The 21,236-nt window shown below is 37.2% G+C and overlaps 11 protein-coding genes across 11 annotated transcripts; 5 read left to right on the top strand and 6 right to left on the bottom strand. All coding sequences in view use genetic code 12, as the record gives it.

Annotated features, from left to right (window-relative positions):
• Nucleotides 1-108: 108 nt before the first annotated feature.
• On the bottom strand, nt 109-2,781 carry CORT_0E03970 (Opt6 oligopeptide transporter; the record flags this gene model as incomplete). Its single annotated transcript, XM_003870066.1, has 1 exon — nt 109-2,781. The coding sequence occupies one exon, from the start codon at nt 2,779-2,781 to the stop codon at nt 109-111; it is 2,673 nt and encodes an 890-aa protein (XP_003870115.1).
• Nucleotides 2,782-3,145: 364 nt separating this feature from the next.
• Nucleotides 3,146-4,234, bottom strand: CORT_0E03960 (hypothetical protein; the record flags this gene model as incomplete). The annotated part of the gene is made up of 1 exon (XM_003870065.1): nt 3,146-4,234. One exon carries the CDS (start codon nt 4,232-4,234, stop codon nt 3,146-3,148), a length of 1,089 nt encoding a protein of 362 aa, XP_003870114.1.
• A 575-nt stretch (nt 4,235-4,809) lies between these two features.
• Nucleotides 4,810-5,337, bottom strand: CORT_0E03950 (hypothetical protein; the record flags this gene model as incomplete). Its single annotated transcript, XM_003870064.1, has 1 exon — nt 4,810-5,337. The coding sequence occupies one exon, from the start codon at nt 5,335-5,337 to the stop codon at nt 4,810-4,812; it is 528 nt and encodes a 175-aa protein (XP_003870113.1).
• Nucleotides 5,338-5,343: 6 nt separating this feature from the next.
• CORT_0E03940 (Nat4 histone acetyltransferase) lies at nt 5,344-6,114 on the top strand (the record flags this gene model as incomplete). The annotated part of the gene is made up of 1 exon (XM_003870063.1): nt 5,344-6,114. One exon carries the CDS (start codon nt 5,344-5,346, stop codon nt 6,112-6,114), a length of 771 nt encoding a protein of 256 aa, XP_003870112.1.
• Nucleotides 6,115-7,034: 920 nt separating this feature from the next.
• Nucleotides 7,035-8,300, top strand: CORT_0E03930 (Hrq2 protein; the record flags this gene model as incomplete). The annotated part of the gene is made up of 1 exon (XM_003870062.1): nt 7,035-8,300. One exon carries the CDS (start codon nt 7,035-7,037, stop codon nt 8,298-8,300), a length of 1,266 nt encoding a protein of 421 aa, XP_003870111.1.
• An 80-nt stretch (nt 8,301-8,380) lies between these two features.
• CORT_0E03920 (Atg20 protein) lies at nt 8,381-10,705 on the bottom strand (the record flags this gene model as incomplete). Its single annotated transcript, XM_003870061.1, has 1 exon — nt 8,381-10,705. One exon carries the CDS (start codon nt 10,703-10,705, stop codon nt 8,381-8,383), a length of 2,325 nt encoding a protein of 774 aa, XP_003870110.1.
• Nucleotides 10,706-12,625: 1,920 nt separating this feature from the next.
• Nucleotides 12,626-15,040, top strand: CORT_0E03910 (hypothetical protein; the record flags this gene model as incomplete). The annotated part of the gene is made up of 1 exon (XM_003870060.1): nt 12,626-15,040. One exon carries the CDS (start codon nt 12,626-12,628, stop codon nt 15,038-15,040), a length of 2,415 nt encoding a protein of 804 aa, XP_003870109.1.
• A 1,102-nt stretch (nt 15,041-16,142) lies between these two features.
• CORT_0E03900 (hypothetical protein) lies at nt 16,143-16,505 on the bottom strand (the record flags this gene model as incomplete). Its single annotated transcript, XM_003870059.1, has 1 exon — nt 16,143-16,505. The coding sequence occupies one exon, from the start codon at nt 16,503-16,505 to the stop codon at nt 16,143-16,145; it is 363 nt and encodes a 120-aa protein (XP_003870108.1).
• A 413-nt stretch (nt 16,506-16,918) lies between these two features.
• Nucleotides 16,919-17,215, bottom strand: CORT_0E03890 (hypothetical protein; the record flags this gene model as incomplete). Its single annotated transcript, XM_003870058.1, has 1 exon — nt 16,919-17,215. One exon carries the CDS (start codon nt 17,213-17,215, stop codon nt 16,919-16,921), a length of 297 nt encoding a protein of 98 aa, XP_003870107.1.
• Nucleotides 17,216-18,040: 825 nt separating this feature from the next.
• CORT_0E03880 (hypothetical protein) lies at nt 18,041-18,460 on the top strand (the record flags this gene model as incomplete). Its single annotated transcript, XM_003870057.1, has 1 exon — nt 18,041-18,460. One exon carries the CDS (start codon nt 18,041-18,043, stop codon nt 18,458-18,460), a length of 420 nt encoding a protein of 139 aa, XP_003870106.1.
• Nucleotides 18,461-18,842: 382 nt separating this feature from the next.
• Nucleotides 18,843-21,056, top strand: CORT_0E03870 (hypothetical protein; the record flags this gene model as incomplete). The annotated part of the gene is made up of 1 exon (XM_003870056.1): nt 18,843-21,056. The coding sequence occupies one exon, from the start codon at nt 18,843-18,845 to the stop codon at nt 21,054-21,056; it is 2,214 nt and encodes a 737-aa protein (XP_003870105.1).
• Nucleotides 21,057-21,236: the final 180 nt, after the last annotated feature.

Genomic DNA, 21,236 nt, shown 5'->3' with positions numbered 1-21,236 from the left:
AGCACTTCCGTCAAAATCGTCATTTAAAAGTATGTTACTTACACAGTTCGCTTTGCTTGGGTTTTTAATGCTCGAGGTCAATTGCTCACACTTTCTGAATGACAAGCGCTATGGGAAATGACCTTTTCTCAACCCGACATAACCTCCAGGTGCCGTTGATGCATCTTTCCAAATTGCAGGTAACTCTCCACCTTCAATCCCTTGCTCACTTACCGTGTTACCCCACCATACTATCTCATGTGAACTATATTGCACCGTGAAAAATATAAGTAAAGAGCTAAAAGCAACACCAGCCGATAACGCACTCGTTAAAATGTAATTGTACTTTTCCCACCATAATAAATAGTTTTTCTTAATCCAATACATGAAAATATATGACAAATACAACCCACCTGTAAAGTACAGTAGGTTATATGGCGCGAAATCAAGGAAACCGCCAATCAACACACTGGGTTGGAAATACCTTGCGAGTTTTGTGGGACCGTTGTTCTTGAACCAAACACACGGAAATACTAGGAGCACTCCCAACAAGAAGCACCACTTTAGGACCGGGTATAGTCCAGAAAATACCTTTTGTGGACCTATTTCACCGTATTGTATACTTGAGTAGAAATATGTATTAGCTCCAGGACAACTCAATTTGTCTTTTTGATGCACATCACAAATGTCTGATATATTTCCTAGCTGCCAGTTGGCTACAGTTAGTGATACGATAATATTGATCAAGGTTGAAATCAATTGACCTTTGAATATTGCCTTTGGTGGAATCTTTGCATAATGTGCAAGCTTTTGATCTGTAATGTAGTTGCTAGCTTGGCTGTCAATATTGTACCCAAATGCTTTGAGGGTGATTAAAGCTATCCCCGAATTGGGAATTGAGTAACCGACAATCAACTCCACTAATACATTGAGACCGAACGAAAACCCGGTGGTTGAGGCAATTGAGGTCAAAGGAATCAAAAAAACAAAATTTATCAATATAGTGAAAAAAATACCCCACACAGGTGTTTCAGTTGGATAAAACACAACCGCCGCAACTGCAAACAGTGTGCTTACAACAATAATGGCAATAAACCACCAATCTGGGACGTCATCATATCTTGACATCATTTTGCAATGGGGATCATCAGCGTATCTACCGTAGGGACCGTTACTATGTTTAGATTTGAAAGCATCACTTAAAGAAATCCACACGCTAACAAAGCTTGATTTCATTGAATCCCATTCAGTGACAAACTGATACAATATCGCAAACGGGTAAAGACAAAAATTGGCACCATATAGAACAAGATTAGCTGCAGAAAAATATGGAGGGCCAATTTCTTGATACTTTGAATCGCTAAATTGATTCTTCTCATTCAATATCAGGTGGACATCATAGACCTTTCCTTTGTTGCTGAATAATTTATTGGAATTGATGGGAAAATAAGCAGTGAAGTAATTATTTGTATAGTAGACAATTATAATCACAAAAAAACCAACCACACTCCCTATGTACCTGTTGACATATGTGTAAAACGGAATAGTCAAGCAACCACCTGCATCCAAAATGTTCCAATCAAAAGTTGGCCACACATTTAGTCCCAAACCGGCCGACGTGCCTGTAATGTTTACCAAATGTACCAGTGAAGGATTGAACCATGTAGGCCAGTTGAAATTTGACAACGCCTTAAAGAAATAATTTGGTATCCAATTGTATATAAAACTGATAGAACTGACAACCATAAAAAACCCAAATCTTGAGATTCGCCATCCATATACACTGTTATTGGCATCCTCATTCATCAACGCACGGTTGAGAGCAATAGTAGGTAATATGGTGGGCCAAAGAGCTTTGCTTGGATAGACGCAAACCTTCTTCATGATCATGGCAAACCCAAAGCCAAGAAATTGAGTTGAGACCGTCAAGAGTATCTGAAAAGTAATAGTCACCCACTTCAAGCCGTAAAATCTGTCTAACTTCATAACAAATATGTTATATATCAGATATGGCACTCCAGCAGAACACAGATATATAATAGAACTCAACATCATTTCTTTGTAAGTCCAAGGGCCGGGGTTAAGATCAAATGAAACACCACCAAGTGATATTCGCTTGTTGGGAACGACTTTTTCCCATAGTTTGCCACAGGGAAGAAGCAATATTTGTATTGTATGGGAACTCAACGATATATTGGGCATTCTGTGAACAAAGAAACTATTGATTATGGAACCAATGAAGGTCCAGAAAAATCCAATAAAGTAACATCGAAATGTCTCAACAAGAATCTCCGTGTCGTCTATTGGGTCCGAAATGGCTCTAATTTCCGGATAAGGCGAATGGTAGTGAATCAACGCAGCCTCTAGTCGAGTTTGCAACAACCAATCGATTATATGCAAGTAGGTCTTATTTTTATTGAAATTCTGTGTAAGATTGTCATCATTGACTTTTGACTTGTCAACTGTTTCATCACGAGGAATCGAATGGACAAGTCTTTCCAACAAATGGTAATCTTCTTGCAAAAAATTGACATCGTTCTTATGTTCAACCAACGCATTCCGTAGAATTTCTATCGCTTCAGAGACATCCATACAATCAATAATGCCAATAATGTACTCAACTCCTTTTGGTAAGGCATGTAGCGGGTAGTTACCACTTTGGTAAACTTCGTCGCTGATTACACCAAGTCTCAATAGTATTAGAAGTAGCTGCGTCTTTGATAGCGACCATTTTGTCTCTGAACTGCTCGTTGTGTCAGAGTCATGGAGCTGCTGAAGCTCTATATCCTCTTGATCTCTCATGCTCCTTAGTACAATCTGGGAAATGTTGGAATCAACTTTAAATTTATTTTCTTTTCTTGTACTTTGTGTCGCGTTTGGGGCTTATCGTAAACTACCCAATATTGAGCCAATTGAGCTTAAGCCATCCTTTTCAATAATCATAGCCTCTAAATGACTTCGACAGCGGTGGATCTTTACACATGAGTATGTTTCTTGATTGAAAATTGCCACTGCCTCTCTCATCTATTGTTGCTTGTCAGTTTAATCACCATTTTAGGATACGATATCTTCTCGGTTGCTTCACCGTTGGCGGTAGTACTATTCTTCCTCATGTGAGCTCATCTCGTTTGCTTCTCTCTTATTTGCATCTTTAGAAAAGAGTTGATTATGAAACGTCGGGCTCCCCGTGGTTAATCTCTTCAACGGCTTTAACAACTTTTTCAATTTCTTTTTCAATCTCTGCCAACATGATCTCCAAAGTTTGATTCACTTGCCCTATAAATCTTATTTTGCTAACTGGAAGCTTATCCCATTGTTTTACAAGCTGAGTCAAAAATTTAAAAACTCCATTGGCTATTTTGCCAAATTTAGGCAATTTCTCAGCATCATGCTGCGCTCCAAATTCATAGACCCAATCTGTTTCTATTGAGTCGGGTATTGAACTCATTACAATATAATATAAGGACATTACTCTTATGTAAAGTTTCAGTTCCAACTCGTTCCGTGTTTTAACCCTTGGATCATCCTCGTCAAACAAAAGATGGAAATGAACCATCTCGTCATAATACCTCATCTCGTCTTCACATGCACTTTTGCTCTTCTTATTCAAGCCGGTAATACGTGCTATTTCCATTCGTACATGCACAAACGTGGGATTGCGCCCACTGGGTAGCAGTCCTTGCCAAAATGTAGGTAGGAAAGGTTTTATCTTTGTAGCATATAAGATATCCCATTTGTTCCGCTTACCTATTTGCAACCGGGGGGCACCGCTTATGGGAATGATAATTGGCTCTTTATTGTAGTCCTTGAGCGATGCAGTCATGTTCTCCCCTATACAATGCACTCTCTTCGCAGAAAAAGTATCTGGCTTTATAGTGTTGACAGGCTCTTTGGATGCCGGTAAAATCAGCTCTGCTTCTGCAAATATTATTGACTCTTCCCCACAATGTTTGTCAGGCTCGTTCTTATCTGTTGTCTTTGATTGTGATTTCACGCTCTTGACATTACTTACATGAGTTCTTCTACCGTCAGCCTGTATTTGATACACTTTTTCAATGCAAACATTTACTTGTGAGGAATTTTCATTTCCTAATTCACCTTGTAGAGTCCGTATTTGTGTTCCATTAGACTTCAAATATTCAGCTCTCAAATTGTATGGAATTGCGATCAAGCAATTGTAAATCAATTCAAATTCATTGCAACCGGGATAAACGGGGACACCAATTCCCATTAAACAAACTCCCCTTAAGCTCATAATGGTTTGATGGTTTTGAGTAGTGCTATGTGTCAAAGAAAATGGCGATTTTCAAAATTCTTACAACCAAAAGTTTTGCAACACAAGAGCCTAAAAGGACGTCCTTGTCGTATTTTCCCCATTTTTAACTCGTTTTTCGCGACAATGTTTTTTCTGAGGCCATTATCATAATGCTGTTTCGTTGATTAATCAAAATTCTGATCGTTCATCAATTAATCTTCTACTATAAAAGCTATAAAAGGCTTACTCAAGTTTTGAAAAGTAATCCGTCAGATAGTCATTTCTTTTTCCCGCAATTTTCACCCACGTTTCACCGGTGGATCTCAAATCAACAAGGTACAAGTTTGCTGAACCCGTCAGGAACGAACTTGGGCTGTTATATTCGTCATAAAGGTATTTGTCTATCTCATTTGTAGTTTATAAGTGGTTGATCTAATAAATCACCAACTTTTGTGATTGAGAATGCAAACACAGGGTAGTCCAGTAATTTTAATTATGGAATGTATGTCCAACACATTGCAGTCTCATGCTTCGCGGCAACTTTTGGGAATACAGGGACAATGACTGCATAAACTTCAACTGTTTAAATCCAAAGACTCTATCAACTCCATTAGTTCCATCTCCTCTTCCCATGCCCTCGCCTCGGCTTCTTGCAACTCAAGACTGTTCCTTTTGTTTTCACTTAGTATATCACGTTCATCTTCAATTAGTCGATTAACGTCTTCCCAATTCAAAAATTCTCGTACTTGTTCATCGTACTTTCTTTCAACGTCCTGTTTGAATTGTTTGTCAGTAACCTTTTCTCGTTGCAACAGTAGCTTTTCGTACCGATATTGGTTTCTCACCTGGCGAAGTTTGTTGTGCTTATTTTTAGGATTTACTATGGAGCCCCTTGAGGATAGTTCTCTATCGGTGATATGGTGAAATTCTGAACATTTATCTCTATTGTGTGTTGGTGAAGAAAAAAGTGGGTTTAGTCTAGCTTTACTTCGACTCTTTTGTGCTTCATTCACTTGTTCAATTATATTTGATGGAGGCGATGATAAAAGCTCCATCAGGATGTCTGTATCGTCACTCTTTGGACCCGACATAATGTCTTGCATTGTATAATGTGCTTTGGTTGGTGGTTCAGTTTGACTAATTTTTCTCTATTTTGGAGATGCGCGTCGCGTGTAATTATTTCCTTACTAAACATTGCAAGAACAAGCTACATGGAAGTCAGTTTTGAAATTGGTGGGGAACCCTTCAATGAATACTCAGAGGATAATGTCAGATTGAATGAATTAATTGCTGCCGATGTAATTCTGAACTACATGCGAGGCAGGTTCAATTTTCCCAAATATAATACGACCATCTTACAAAGCAAAGACTTGCCAAAATCATTATTAAAAATCGCTGTCGATATCATTGATGGAACTATTGGAAACCTTTACATTAAACATAATGGAAGCAATTGGAAGAGAGAAAAGAAGGTGGAACTAAAAGAACCTGGGCTACTATTTGTATTTCTAGTAGACCCGAAATCAACCACAGTAGTGGCTTACATATGCTTCAAATTGTGTCTTGATGATGACGACGACTTGGTGTTATATTTGTACGAAATACATATAACTGAAGAACATCAAGGCCAAGGACTCGGGCAATTCTTGATAGATGACTTTCACAAACTATGCATTGACTTGGTTAAATCACCCAATAAGTTGTACAAGCTATTAGTGGGCATGGCGTTAACGGTGTTCTCCGACAATGAAAGAGCATTGTTGTGGTATAGAAACATGGGCTACAAATTGACTGTTGATTCTCCAGTTGACAAAGTATTGAGAAATGGCAAGGTTATAAAACCTGATTACTATCTACTAAAACATGTAATAACTATTTAGATGTACGTTAATGTTATGTGGACCTCTTCCTTCTGTCACTGACATTTGTGGTTTCTTTTATTCACTCTGAGCTGTTTGGCTCATAGTTATATGGTTTGAAGTAGGATAAGAACCTTTTATTGCGACAACAAAAGGCGTTGTAATCAGACATCGTCACCTACATTACTATGCCTACTGAGTTTTGCAAGCCGGCGTGATCGCAAGTTATCGTTCGTGAATTTTACAGGGTTCTTATTTAAACTCGGCACACTATACGTCACAAAACAACACAAATAAGAGCATATGGATATCTAGCACATATGGTGTTGATCTTTGATAGCATTGACTAGAGCATTGATAATCGGCTACCAGCCATCTTTGGACTTTTAAGCACTTTTGCGATGCATCGGATGGATTGTCGGGGCAATGTAATATATTTTCGCATGGCTTTCAGTTCACCCACCGCTCGCACTCCACTTTTTGTATTTTCTCGGGCGGAAACGGGATCAAAAATTTGGAAAGTAATGGAAATTTTTAGCGCAAACGGAAACAAACAAAAGAGAGAAGGAGAGAGAGAGAGAGAGAGAGAGAGAGAGATAAGCACAAAATAAGTGAAGAGAGAGGAGTCACAGCGGATTCTATACCCCGATTGAAGACACAAAATAATAATCTCCTATTTTCACCACTTCAAGTAATAATAAACAACCACTAACGACGATGATGATTTGATGTATAGGCTTACATACATATACCAGATTCGTAAAAGCCAGTATCCAGGATAGAATATAATATAATTATAATTTATCTACAACAATTTCTTTCAAGACCATTTTGCATTGGAATCAAAACACCCTCAAATATCTGAATTCTATTATTGAAAAATTAGAAAATAGCAGCAACTTTTCATCTTTAGTCAAAGTAACAAACCTTATTTTGTTTGAATGGATACAACAATTGACAATATTTCAACAAACAAGTATGGGGCTCCATCCATTTTTAGTGATGTATCATTAGATTCGCCTTCATTTTGGTTATTCCTAATCCCCATAATGACAACCTTGTACATATTCATCACCAAATACAACAAATCTAGGATTCACGATTCCGTCATTACCACCTCAAATGGCTCTATTCCAAAAGGCAAATCAAAATTCTATGACTCGTTCGATGCAAACTACAAGATCCACTCCGTTGAACCCAATTTCAAATGGGATTCGATCGACGCATTGAAATCATACCCATTCAAAAATGCTGCTTATAAATTGACAATGTCAATTGCGTCATTACATCCACAGGATTGGTTACTTGTGGAACCAACATATATGAATCGATTAGAAAATAAATACAAAATTATCAACAATTGTCATCCTGACTATCCCAAAGATAAAGATACAAGATCATCGACGGTTTTCATGACTGATGAAGCGTATGATGCGGTGGTTGAATTTTATGAAATGGTGATGAATTATATGTGTGATAAGTATCCCATGTGTTTTCAACGTCAAGTTGAATTGAGAAAAGTGAAGAACTTGATTACTGGTAAAAGTTATCCTTTGAAAGGAGAGGGGATAGATGGTGTTGTATTGGAAGAATATCTTGCTGAAAACATTGAAGAAGATTTTATACTCTTACAACTCGATCCAAACCAAGCTAAAACCAACCCGGAAGATCCTACCCTAGGTGAATACTTTTTTAAAGCTGGTGTATTTGCATTTGCCGCGGGGTTTAATCCATTGGACAGATTCAATAAACCATTGACCTTCATTCATGAGCGTATTCCAGGGTACACCACAAAGCTACGTCCATCAATGAATAAATTCTTTAATCGAATCCAACCCCATCAATTTGTAACTAGGTCCAATTGGTCATTACAAACTCATCATAAATTTTATGTTGATGATGCTAACAAAGGACATAACTTACCTGCTGATTATATTCAACAACCAATGGAGTATGAGAGTTTGGACTTTGATACGCAGGTGCATTATCGTAGTGAACGTCAAGTCTTGACTAGATTACCAAAGTCAAAAGCAATTGTATTTACAATCAGAACTTACTTATTACCATTGGCAAAAGTTAAATCAGATGGAATGGAAGTTAGACAGAGATTGATTGGAGCTATCAAAGGTTTACCTGAAGATATCTCTCGCTATAAAAGAGCTGAAGAATGGGGGCCACCAATTATAAGGTATTTAGAAGAGGATTGATTTTGACATCTATATATATATATATATATTCATAGGTTTAGAGAAAAAAGCAGCACTGAAATTGAATTATTGTCCAAGTGTTAGTACTTCAAAATTTCTTCTTTCACATCTTGCCAAATTTCAATATTCTTTTTAGCCCATCTGATCAATACTTGATTATAATATAATAAAATCTCGTAAATCATTTTCAATTGATGAAGTTGAAATTGTTGCAAATTCTTGTCAACCTCATCATATATAAATGATAAATCAGCAAGCATTATATCTTGACATTTTTCCAATACCGAAATCTTGTCAGTCAATTCATGAATTTTGGTTTTCCTTGTTTGTTGGGGGTTCTGATCAATTATTTCACTAACATATCGTGTCAATTTCTTGAATTTAAAATTGGGTAATTTGAATAACCCACTGGATGTGGGAGCTTGCGTACTGCCATTGTTTGATCCATTGATTACAGGTGTACCATTGGGAGCTGACTTGTGAGTTTTGGAATTAGTGGTGCTGGCAAAACCATTCAAGTCAAACTTTGACTCGCCATTGTTCGCGGGGGTATTGTTGCTATGCTGATGCCTAATTGAATGTTCAACCATACCTGCCTCCAGCTCAATTTTCAACAACTGATTCAATTCTTTTCGCTTGTACTTGACCTCATCATCCAACATTTGCTTTTGAGTTAGCTTCCTTGATTGGTATTTGGTTATATAATGCAAGATTTGAGTATACTGTACTGCTTCGCCCAATGGTTCCGAAAATTGTGTTTCTAAGTCACCGATTAATAGATTCATAGCAATATATGATCGATCAAAACATTGGCCAATCTTGTCAAGTATGAAATTAAGTTCATCATTATTGTCACTGGATTTGTATTTGTCAGCTTTGGTGCCAGTTTCAGTAGTAGTAGCACCACCATCAAGGCCACCCCCACCATTACCGTTGGCTCTTCCTCCTCCTTCCTCTTCACTTCGCAGCAGCATCAGCAGGAATACTTCTGAAAACATTAAGGAAAAAGAATTGAAGACACTGCCCAATTCAGCATAGTCATTGGAAAGACCCATGAAATTACTTGTAATTCGTTTATTCACTTCATCTAATCCAGAAGTGTCCACAATATACTCACTTTGTTTCTTTTTTTGTAATGCTTCATTGGTAGATATATCGGGGCTTGGGTTGACTCCAGTAGCTTCTGCTGCTATGGTATTAGCACTACTACTAATACTATTACCAATTAGCTTATTTGTCTTTTTAGTGATTCGTTTCCCATTATCTTTGAAAAAGCTTATAGTGTTTTTACTTGAAGACGGATTGGGTAAATTGGCATATATTGAATCTGTTTTTAACCCATTTTCTGGATTCAGTAAGTAGATTGATTTTGGTAATTGATTTTGAATTAGAGCAATTTCATCGGACCAATTGGCATTAGGATCAAGAAATTTATGGAAAAACTCTAGGTTCCGAATTTGTTTAATTTCAAGACAATTGTTGAGAAAATTGGAAAGTAATCGTTTACGGTGTTCAATTAGTTTGTTTTTAGCTAGATGGTTTGAGTTGATGTATGAATATGATGATGTAGGACTGGATAGATTATTGGCTGTTGATGTAGTGGAATGGATATTGTTGGAACTACCAGTAGCTGCTGCTGCTGCTGCACTCGACGGGGTAGATCCGCTACTGCCACCGCCAATTGATCTCTCATGAGCAGTAGACCCTCCCCCTCCACCACCTCCTGCTATTCCACTGTTTGATCCAAATCCAATACTTCCTTGGCCAACAAACCCATTGAATACTGAGAAATCAAAATAGTTTTTAGGTGGGATTGGTGGTATAACAACCAAGGGGAAAATTTTAGTCAACACATCACGTAAACTTTCAAAATCACTATATCTTCTTCTTGTCAAGACCTCGTCACTTTTGACATCAATGTTCACAAGTTTGATGGTGTAGACAATATATTTTTTCAGGGAGTTATTCATGCCTTCATTTGAATTACCAGCTTCGGTAATTTGTATCTTGACACGAACTTTGGGCTTCAATAGCTTCGTAACTCTACTTTCAAAATTCATATTGACTGCATTGAATGATTCGGAGTTTTTGTTTGATTTATCCAGTTTAGATGTTTTGTATAGTAGCATTGAGTCATCCACGTCATCTGGTGTTTTAATATCTTCGTTAGACTGCTGTTTCAGTTGCCGGCTACTATTTAGATGTAAATGACTAAAACTGCTTAGTCCTTGGTGATGCAGGAATGGATTGTTGTCTTCGTCTCCATCAAATGATGTTTGAGAAGTTGTAACTTGGTCTTGTGATTGTGATTGTAAATTTGTTTCTGTGCAATCAGTGGTGTTATTTTTGTCTGTTGAGGTTGCTGTAGTCGGATGATCTTGTTGTGGTTTAGGAGATTGTGACATGTTGCTTATAAGGTTTATGGATCAACATAAAGTAACTAGCAAAGATTGTATTGTAGTCTTATCATGTACACACACTGATAACTCCACAATCAAATACAAAAAAAGGGGGCCAACTTTAATATTTGTTAAACATGTAATTAGTTAAATGACTGCATTTCATTTTTTTTCCCGTTCTATCTCCTTGGTCACTGTATGCAGGATTGATCATAGATAGATCTTTCTTCGGTAGTATTTGTCCGTGCGCGTGATTTCGTTCATGTTCTCTTTATCACTGCATCTACAACAATCATTTGTTCTGCGAACACCCTATATATTTTGATATCATATTAAGAAAATATTATATAAACAAGGATAATAAGAAGATTGCAGTGTTGTAATTGATCTATTTTCAATCGCTACAGGGTATATTAAACACCCCGTGAATGAAGAAAATGTACTCTGGCACTCCATAGTCTTTGTTAAAACCCCTTGGACCAAAAATGATAAAGTCTGGCATACAATGAAAAGCTTAAATTAAACCTCGGCTAAAACACGAAAACATAGAAAATAGAAAAGTATTAAAAGGCCGAAAGTAAAAAATAACACCGTGAGTGTTCTATATTTAGAAAGTCTCTATATATGCACTATGCGTGTATAGTAAAAGAAAGATGTAGGAAAGGAAGGGGTGCTATTCTTGCATTAGAAAGAAGTATGCTTTACATCATCTGATGACATTAAACAGTAAAAGGAAAGGAGAGAAAGAAAGAGGCTTTTAGTATTGATAAACAAATGATTGTTGGTAGTGTCAGTGTCACAAAATGTACAAATATGACAAGGAAAAGTGGTAAGGGACGCGTGTGGCTGATTTGTACATGTATAAGTATGTATATTGTCTACTGTGTTATCTCCTTACACTTACTGCTGTTGTTACTACTGTTACTATTGTCAATACTGTTATTAAGTAATGGGGGTTCAAGGTGCGTAGATAGATTTGTGTTGTCAAAAGTTGAATCTAGAACATCAAACACAATAAAAATTATATTTTGTTTGTGTAACCAACTACGTCATTTATAATTAATTATGAAATCATAATCATAAATTACATCGTATTATATTTCAAGTTGCAAAGTCTAAAGTTTATTAAATAGAGTGACCACTTTAGTGGGTAGAAGTGAGGGGAATGACCAGAGAATGCCAATTTATATTTGTATTCTTTGTGTGTGTGTTTACTATACAAACAGGGGTGCAAGAATAGAGAGGGGGGGTGATATTTATATATATATACATATGTATATATTGTGACGTACATATATATATATTATCGTACGTGTCTATTGTTTACTATTTGTTTTTCTTTATTTTGTTCTAGACTTAATTTTCGAAAGATAGATCTAATTTTTATTTATTATTTTCTATTGTTTTTGTTGTAATTTAATATTTTAGTTTTCCACAAACTGTCATTCGTCACATTACTACTAACTGGTTGATCCTTTGGATATAGTATACAATATGTGTGGGTGTGTATGTGTGCGTGTTTTAACATATGTATTCTATCTATGGGGTGTTAAAAAATGTCATATATGTGTCATTATATATGTCATGCAACAATTGAATTTTTATATGTGCTGGCTGTATAGTACTGCATATAACACACACACACACATATCCATAAAAGAAATTTAAAAATCTTTAAAATTTTCCCAACCTCTTTCAATCTTTGCAACACACACATACACACACAACTCAAAATCAGTTCATTTCTTGCAAACCTAATAGAAAGGATCTTTTACCAACAGAGGAACTAAACAGCTTTACTACACACCAGAGAGGAATACCGACAGACTATAACCAACTTAGTTTATTTGCAATAGTAACAGAGCGACCAGTAACAAGAACATAAAAACACATAAATTATATATACACATACACACACTTGATACTATGGCAACAACAACAGCAGCAGCAGCAGCATCCAGCCCGAATGGGTTAGGCCATTCCAATAGCAGTAATGGCAACAGTCACTGTGCCACCAATGGATCTACTAGTTTTGGAATAACATCACATTCACCACTTGTAACACCAACAACACCTAACAATACACAACATCCTCAATCACAACAGCAACAACCAACTCACAATCTACAGCGACAGCTTCTGCAACTGAAGCTACAACAACAGCTGCAACAACTACCTACTCTTGACTCAACCCCACGATCCTCTCACTCCAATACTCCTCCTTCGTTGCCATCAATACCACAAACGCTGTCACAACTGAACAATAGCTCCATCACAAACAATAACACACCACGTCATTTGCATATACAGCCACATCAATCTCAATCACTACCGTTGCACTATGATCAATACACTTCTAATACTACCACCAACGACAATAACAATAACAATAACACCTCCAAAAATAGTCACTTTTTGCTGCCAAGTAGTCCATACCATTCAATCTCAAAAAATGGCTATGGCACTACCACCACCTCCAGTACCATCTCAACCCCTAGGTCAGGTTCACTACTGGGTCCATCAACTCCTTCGTTTAAATTGAACTCACCATCTCCAACTACATCTACATTTGCCACTAGTTTCCCATCAACAATTTCTCAACAATCGGCTGCAAATTTGAACCCTCAGGATTATGATTTTATTTTTGACGTTCGTCCTTTCAATCTATACTCCAAAAGTAGGATTATTAAATCGACTAATTTGTGTTTACCAACAACATTGCTTAAACGTAATTCGATGAGTTTAATAGATTTGATTAACATGGTTGATTTGTCGTCTGAATTGAAGGATGTATTCACGAAACATTTACAAAAGGACCATCTGGATGAGTTGACCAAACTTTCGATTTTGGTTTATGATCAATGTTCGTCCAACGAGGCAATTACATTCCCCTTGTATCAGACAATTTCAAAATTTGAAAAATACCATGACAAGTTCAATATTTATTATCTCAATGGTGGATTTTCTGGTGCTTTAATACAAAATACTGGAGTTATCGAAACCTGTCCACTCAGCTCGAATGGAGGTAGTAGTGATGGTGCTAATGGCTCTGGCTCTAATGGGCATCGCAAAACTAAAAGCCTATCAGGGTTTACATTACCTTCAGCAACCAATTTCAAGACTAAATTTGTTCAATCTATCAAAAAGAATAACGATTATGATGTGAAAAAGGGTTGTGATTCGAATAAAGAGTTTTTCAGTGATTTATCAAATGGATCAGTTAATGGTGCTACAAACGGCAATAAGTCTGACCCCTCTTACAAGTACAAACTAAGGGACATTCCCCCCGATTTATCACTCCCCAAGTGGTTGCAATTTATGAAGCAAGACTCAAACGATGAAAGTCTACAATATATGATCACCAAGTTTAACAAGATTGAAGAAATTGAAAAAAGTCGATTAAATAAAATGGCTTCGAATTTTAAATCACCTTATACTGCCAATGTTCAAGGACAAGATAAAATCTTTTCCCCGTGTTGTCCTGATTGTTCTACTATTGATTTTCAATTACCACAAGGGATTGAATTTGGCTACAAGAATAGGTTTAATAATGTATGGCCTTATGAACATTCACGAGTGAAATTGGGCCAAGCAAAGAAGGAGTTACTGAGTGGAAAGCATAAAACTGAGGGGGGCGCGACTAAGGACGAAAAGCAAGCAAAGGAGGAAAATGATACCAAAGAGCACAACGGTAGTGAGCACCACCATTATCATCACCCAAGCCGTCACTACCAAAAGGATGACTATTTTAATGGAAATTATATCAACACTAGCACTTTAATAAGTAATGACATCACCTACATTGCCACTCAAAACCCCTTGTCGTCAACAATTGATGACTTCTGGTCTACAATTGAGCTTGAAGATGTACAAATTATCATCAATTTGGAAACTAAGCCAATTCAATATTTCAACCACCCTAAAATCAAAACCATTGAAGTTATCGACACTCCATATCCGGATTTTAAATTACGCTTAATCAATAATCATATTTATCATCTTCATTATTTATCATGGCCGGATTTTGGAATTCCACAATCTTTCAAATCCATATTAGATATGATCAGATACAAGAATCAATTAACTTTAGATAAACATTTGAATAACAGGTTGTTGGTTCATTGTACTGCTGGATGTGGAAGAACTGGAGTTTTCATAACCATTGATTCATTAATGCAAGCTTGGAAAAACCTGGGACTGAAAGTAATGGAACTGGATATTGATTTGGTTTATAAATTGGTTCAACATCAACGAAGACAACGGGTTGGAATGGTGCAAAATTTAGATCAATTTATCATAATTTATGAAATATTCATAGAGTATTTAATCAATAACAAGTAAATAGAGAGAGAGGGGGAAAAATAGACAGAGCATTTTTGTTAAACTGAAGTTGATGTAGTTCAAAGTCTTTTGTAGTTGGGATAGGAATAGATTAAGATGATATCCTTGGTGGAGTTCTACATTTTTGCTAGTTGATTATTTTTCTGACACGAATGAGCAGATTAAAAACTATATTAACATATTCTTCTTTTTCTACCATAAATTTGCTAGCGGCTAGATAGCAGCAATGAAGAGATGTTTTCATGGCCCAAGTTTGCGTTGAATGTTCATATTATTCATGTTCTTCCTGTGTTTTCAAAATGCTAATTTCGTGATTTCATGGTTTTTTTGAACTGTCTTGATCATATGAACTGTTTATGGCGATACTTGTCTGTCGTATTTGCCAAGTGAAACAGTTTTGATGGCCAGATGATAGCTAATATTGTACACTAGCGTTGCATACTTTATAGCTTGTGTTAAATTCGAGGGATAACCAAAAGTATATGGGTATCTGGGTCGAACTTGAAGTGTTTTGTGTATTATGTTTTGCGTTAGGTTAAGTAGGAATTGATGGTTATGGTGGGCTGACGGACTAGGCCCGACTTCTATGGAAAGCTTTACTCGAGCACTTTAGCTCATTGAGCTATTGTCTACCAGAACAAACTTTCACACGGAGTTATTTATTATTTAATAAACGATTAAAGAGGTAAAAGTTTAGTTAAACAATTCAATTGCAACACGATTTTAAGAACCCTTTGTCTCTCGTATTCACAACCTCTAGTTCAGCCTTTGCTGATAACATTACCATAGTCTCTTCCCTTTGGTACTCTTCATTTGAACTGTCCAAATCTATTATTACTAAAACATTCCTGCAGACCAGATCCTCGCGATCTTTTTAAACAAAGAGTACTCGGATTATATGTTCAGACAAACCAAGAAGGTGAAGCTGCAGTCACTTTTACTGTGTGTATGCCATTAGCAGGAAAATAAATACAGCCTCGTGTGAGAGATTCTCAAGACAATTAGGCTTTCAAGTTGTCGATTTCGACGACTACGTGCTCTAGATTGGTATTACTTGGTATTCGGATTCAATGTTGAGTATATTTGAGTGTATTCGATATCACTATTTAAATCTACATAGGGAAAAAAGTCCCCCCATACTATATATTGTATATATCCAAGCGGGTGTCACAACGTTACCTCCAGAGCTGCTCTGAAATCTCAACGCAGTGTTTGTACCATTATTAGTAGTGCTTGATATCAGAACAGAGGTGCTTTGTGTTTTTTGCAAACTTGTCCTCGAAACAGATGGTTCACCTCCAACAAATGTCTTTGCTATATTCTCTCCAGCCATATCAGCAGGTTGGTACATTTTATCCTGCAATAAATTGAGAGCCTCAGCTTGACCGAATAAGGGAGCAATGACAGCAAATGTTGATGAAGCTATAAGCAAGATGATAAAATTGATTAATGTGAATTGTCGCATTTGTAGTTCCTTTTAACTAAAGAAGTAAATTATTTCTCCCTACCAAGTCTTTCATCTTGGAAAAGTTGTGATAATTATATACTCTTCTTTCTCAAATGTTTCTTGGATGGCAAAATATTTGCGTGTTCAGCCGTATTGCACAACTTTCAATGTTTGTTATTGTTTTTCAATATCATGACTAAATCACATTAACTCCGTGTAAACATGGGTGCGAAATATTTAGGCCCTGCTGCATTACAAGGTTGATACGAACGGAAATTCTACCCAAATAAGAAATAGGGATAGATTTTGGGAGAGTTAACGTGTAGTGTAGCTGCTATTTATGGTTGTACGCATGCAATTACAAATCCAGATCCATTTGTAATAAAGGACATAGATCATTTAGTGAATTAATAATCTTGTATTCATCAAAACTATAACATTAAGTGAACTACATAATAAGCAAATACTGGTACTATAATATGCTGTGCGTCTCCTCTTGAGGTTGAAGATAATGATTCAGTCTGTGTAATCGAGCTGTATGTGGAGTTAATTGTAGTTGAACTTGATTGAACACTCAAAGGGGTCACGTTTGAATAAGGGTCAAATCTTGACGATTCAGCAGCAGGCTGTTTTGGGTAACCTCCTTCCATTTCTTCGTCAACAACCCACTGGTGCGATACCCTCACCAACAAACTTAAAATTGCAAGCGGTAACATAATTGTTTTCATTGAAACAGTGATTTACTGGCCAAGAAAGTCAAAAAGATGCAATTTAGTAAAAATTATTTGAACTCCAGCATAATTTATACTTCAGCATTGCGTTTAAAGAGAATTTCTCGTATATCATACTAAAGTAGTCTGTTGTTCGTCACCCTAAAACGGACTTTAGGTCCGAACCGTTGTAGTCATCTTTCCCCGGTACAGACACGGCTTTAACATATGTTGCAAAGTCAAATTCAGACGCGGAATTGAGTTCCCAAAACGGAAGGAGAAAAAATAATGCTCTGTCCTGAAACGCCGATAAAACACCGACCAGTCTAGGACCTTCATCGATTCTTCCAGTTTACTTCGAGACTCATGTAAGATTTTACCGTTGAACAAATGCCGTTGCTATTTGGTCAACGGTAATTGAAGCTCACACAACGGCAATTGACTTCGATAGCCCAATCACCCCAAAAAATACGCTGTACTGCATATTGACGAAAGTATAATCGATATTTTTACAATAAGCGGCACCAATAACACACTTCCAAGGTTTATTTGCCGATTTTCTAGTCAGCTTCAAAAGCTATCATGGTCCTCCCTCACTTTCTCCCAAACCTTGTTCTTGTGAATCTCCTTTGCAGAGCCTTACGTATGTCAAACCCCCTTTCAAGAAAAGAAAACAAAAAGAAATAATCAACAGTAAGAAGAAAAAAAAAATAATTTTCCTTCTTTCGCAGTTTTTGACATCATTTTGGCGTTGCATTTCTTTTCATTCACTGTTGTCTTTACTTAGACTTGCGTTGATTGTGATAACATTGATACCCCCCTCAGAACACGACACACGAAAAGATGTCGGAATCGATCCCTATGAACGAGATTCCACAATCGTCTCAACCACAAGATGTCCCTGAACAACAGCCCAAATATCAACCACAAAACAATATCATCACAACAGAGCCCAAAGCTATAGATGAAAAAGACCCATTTAAGCTACAGCTGGAATGGCCTGCGGGTACTGTGAACCCGGAAAATTTGAATCGCCAAAAAACCAATGCATCTATGACATCATCTGCAACTTCCTCCAGCTCTGGCTCGGATTTCTCAGGACATAGTGGGTACCAGCGAGAACACAATGAATGTACAGAGTTTTGCATTGAATTTTTCACATGTTTTGGCGTGGTTGACTGTTGCCCTAAGAATGGTGAAGGTTGTGTCACATCGGTTGCAACTTGGGTTGGAAACCTTTTATTTTCATGCTGCAAATGTTGAGGAAAGACTTTTAGATCTAAGATAAGACGGGTGTTTTGATGCTAACGGTGATGGGTTTATAGACAAGTGCAAAATACATTTCATTTTTTCAAAGCATGTTGTTGTAGGTATCAAATGATGATCTTTAATTTTAAAAGTTTGTTTATGAAAGCGGTGTAAAAAGCTTGTGCTACAGTCATATTTAATACATTGTAATGATGCTGTTATTAACAATTTGCCCCAGTAAAGTGATAGTTTTCAATGCGCAGATATGTGCAGGGTGGTATTGATGTGTTGCAAAAAATAATAGTGTACACTATTTGGAGGCAGAAAAATTGGGTTCAAAGTTGGTTTAATTCTTACAACCAGTTTCATCTTTCATCCTACAAGGCTTTCTTACACTATGCAAGGCAGGGAAGTTAATTCATCAAAAAGGTCGGCGACAGCACCTAGTATACCTAGAAGGAACCATGGTCCCAGTCGAAATGAAGAAAGTGCACCGAATTTGGTCAAAGTGAATCCTTATAAAATTGCACGGGCAACTTCTTTCAACGTTTTTATGGAATACGGTGCAACTGCTAATACCACTGGTCTAGACTTGAGTCCAGTGGTTGAAAATCCTCGAAATGATGCACCAAATGCTTCTCCGTCTCAGGACCAAAAAAACTTAAATGGGACGCAAACAGTTGACTTTGCTGACAATTCAGCCAACACACCTTTTGATTCTGCTCTAAAAGCTCGTGCTAAAATACCCAATATCAAGTCTTTATCCAAAAATGTTTCACCTTTCGGGGGATCTTCAAAGCAAAGGGATGATCTCAGATATGCTGGATCAGAAGATCCTTCGAATAAAAACAAACTTGAAGTCGACTTATCACAGTCGGATCAATTAACAACCACAGAAAACCCTTTATTGAGAAAAGATATTGAGGCTAATGACGTTGGAATACATATACCAACTGTTGCGGGTAGTCGAATTCAAACAGCAGAAATTCCTTCAGAGAACCGATCGGACAAAAGAAAAAGGGGAGTGTACCTGAGAGCTTCTAATCATGATGATGGCAAGTCAAGTGGGTCGTTGAATTCAAGCTTTATCATTAATGCTGATTCTGAATTTGTTCCCGGTTTCCATTTTGACCATAATGGCAAGCATGCTGAGAAACGTGATGCTACTGTCATTTACACTAGAAAATTGGATAACATGCCAAAGCACGGGCATGCGAATGAGCTAGAACCACAAACTGGAGACCACTCAAGTGTTAACTCTCCCATTTCTGAAAGTACTAACAGAACCAGGACTGGCGTGAAGTCGAAATACGGAAGTGATTTGATGAGTCTCAATCTTTCGGGTCAAAATAACATTGGAAGTGAAGAGTCATTAAGCAAGAGGTTGTCCGCGTCAATTGAAAAACTGTCTTATGAAAAGAGAATAAATCCAGGATCTCCTATAAGCAAAAAGTTTAAGAATTTCACTTTTTCCCAGTGGAAAGTAGCTACCGCAGTACCTGTGTCGGTGTTTGCTTCTGCTGTTTTGGTGGGACTCCTAATTGCAATCTACATTCTATCTCATGGGACTCGCGATTCTGTGAATTCTTATTTCAATGATGGTAAAAATATCCCCCATTTGAGAGAGTTGGCTGCCGAGTATTTATTTCCAGGAGAACAATTTGGGGTGGTAACAAATTCAATTGACGGGTTGAGTAATGCTGCAAAAAGTGACATCGAGGTCACAGATTTAATGAAAGGAGTCTCAAATTTCATGTTTCATGGCATTGCCTACTCCCCTAATAACGCAATGGAGCCGCATTGTCGGTACAATAAACGTGACGCCATGTTAGACTTGGCAAAAATATCAACCGTAACAACACGTATAAGAACATATGGTATGCAATGTGACCAAGCTGAATTGATCATGGAAGCCATTGATCATATGAATTTGAATATGACAGTGGCCATGGGGGTGTGGATTGGTGAAAATGACACAATAAATAGGCAACAGATGGACATGATGAAGAAAGTCATTGCCAAGCATCCGGATCCTGCAAGAGTAATCAATTCGATATTCGTTGGCAACGAGGTGTTATTCAGAGGAGACAAGTCCAAAAAGGAGTTGATTGAATATATTCAAGATGCCAGAAGATTTTTACAACTCATGAAAATTGACGACATACCTGTGGGTACATCCGAAATCGGGTCTCTTATTGATCTGGAATTGTTAATCAATTGTGACATTGTTGGTGCAAATATACAACCCTTTTTTGGTGGTGTTTCTGTCGAAGATGCTACCCATTGGGTCTTGCGTTTTCTTGACCTTCACATTTTGCCTCATAATGAAAACATTGGCACCCCCATTGTTATCACAGAAATTGGATGGCCAAGCGGGGGTGGTCGCTATCGTTATGCACAAGCAGGAATGTCGAGTTTGAAGGTTTTCCTTAGTACTTTTCTATGCACAATGAGGAACTTGCCGCTCGAATATTACTTTTTCGAGGCATATGATGAGCCTTGGAAAGAAGTATTTTGGACATCCAATCAAAAGTGGGAGACGCAGTGGGGAATATTCAACGCTGACCGACTGAATAAGTTTCCTCTCCAGAACATAGGTTGTATGCGATAGGTGGAGATTGCAGAGTGTAACTTGTTGTGATGGCACCTATTAGTTAGGTTTGTCTTTTGATTTCTAGATCGCCTTTCCTACATTGTTGCAATCAATGAAGTAGCATGCAAATCTATTTTATTTTCTTTAAAAAAACCCCTTATAATATTGACTATTTCTTTAGTTATTATAAAGTGATGG

The sequence above is a fragment of the Candida orthopsilosis genome (assembly GCF_000315875.1).
Source record: "Candida orthopsilosis Co 90-125, chromosome 5 draft sequence".
Taxonomy (NCBI): Eukaryota; Fungi; Ascomycota; class Pichiomycetes; order Serinales; family Debaryomycetaceae; genus Lodderomyces; species Lodderomyces orthopsilosis.
The sequence above is the reverse complement of the archived record's forward strand: the minus strand, read 5'-3'. Positions and strand labels throughout refer to the sequence as shown.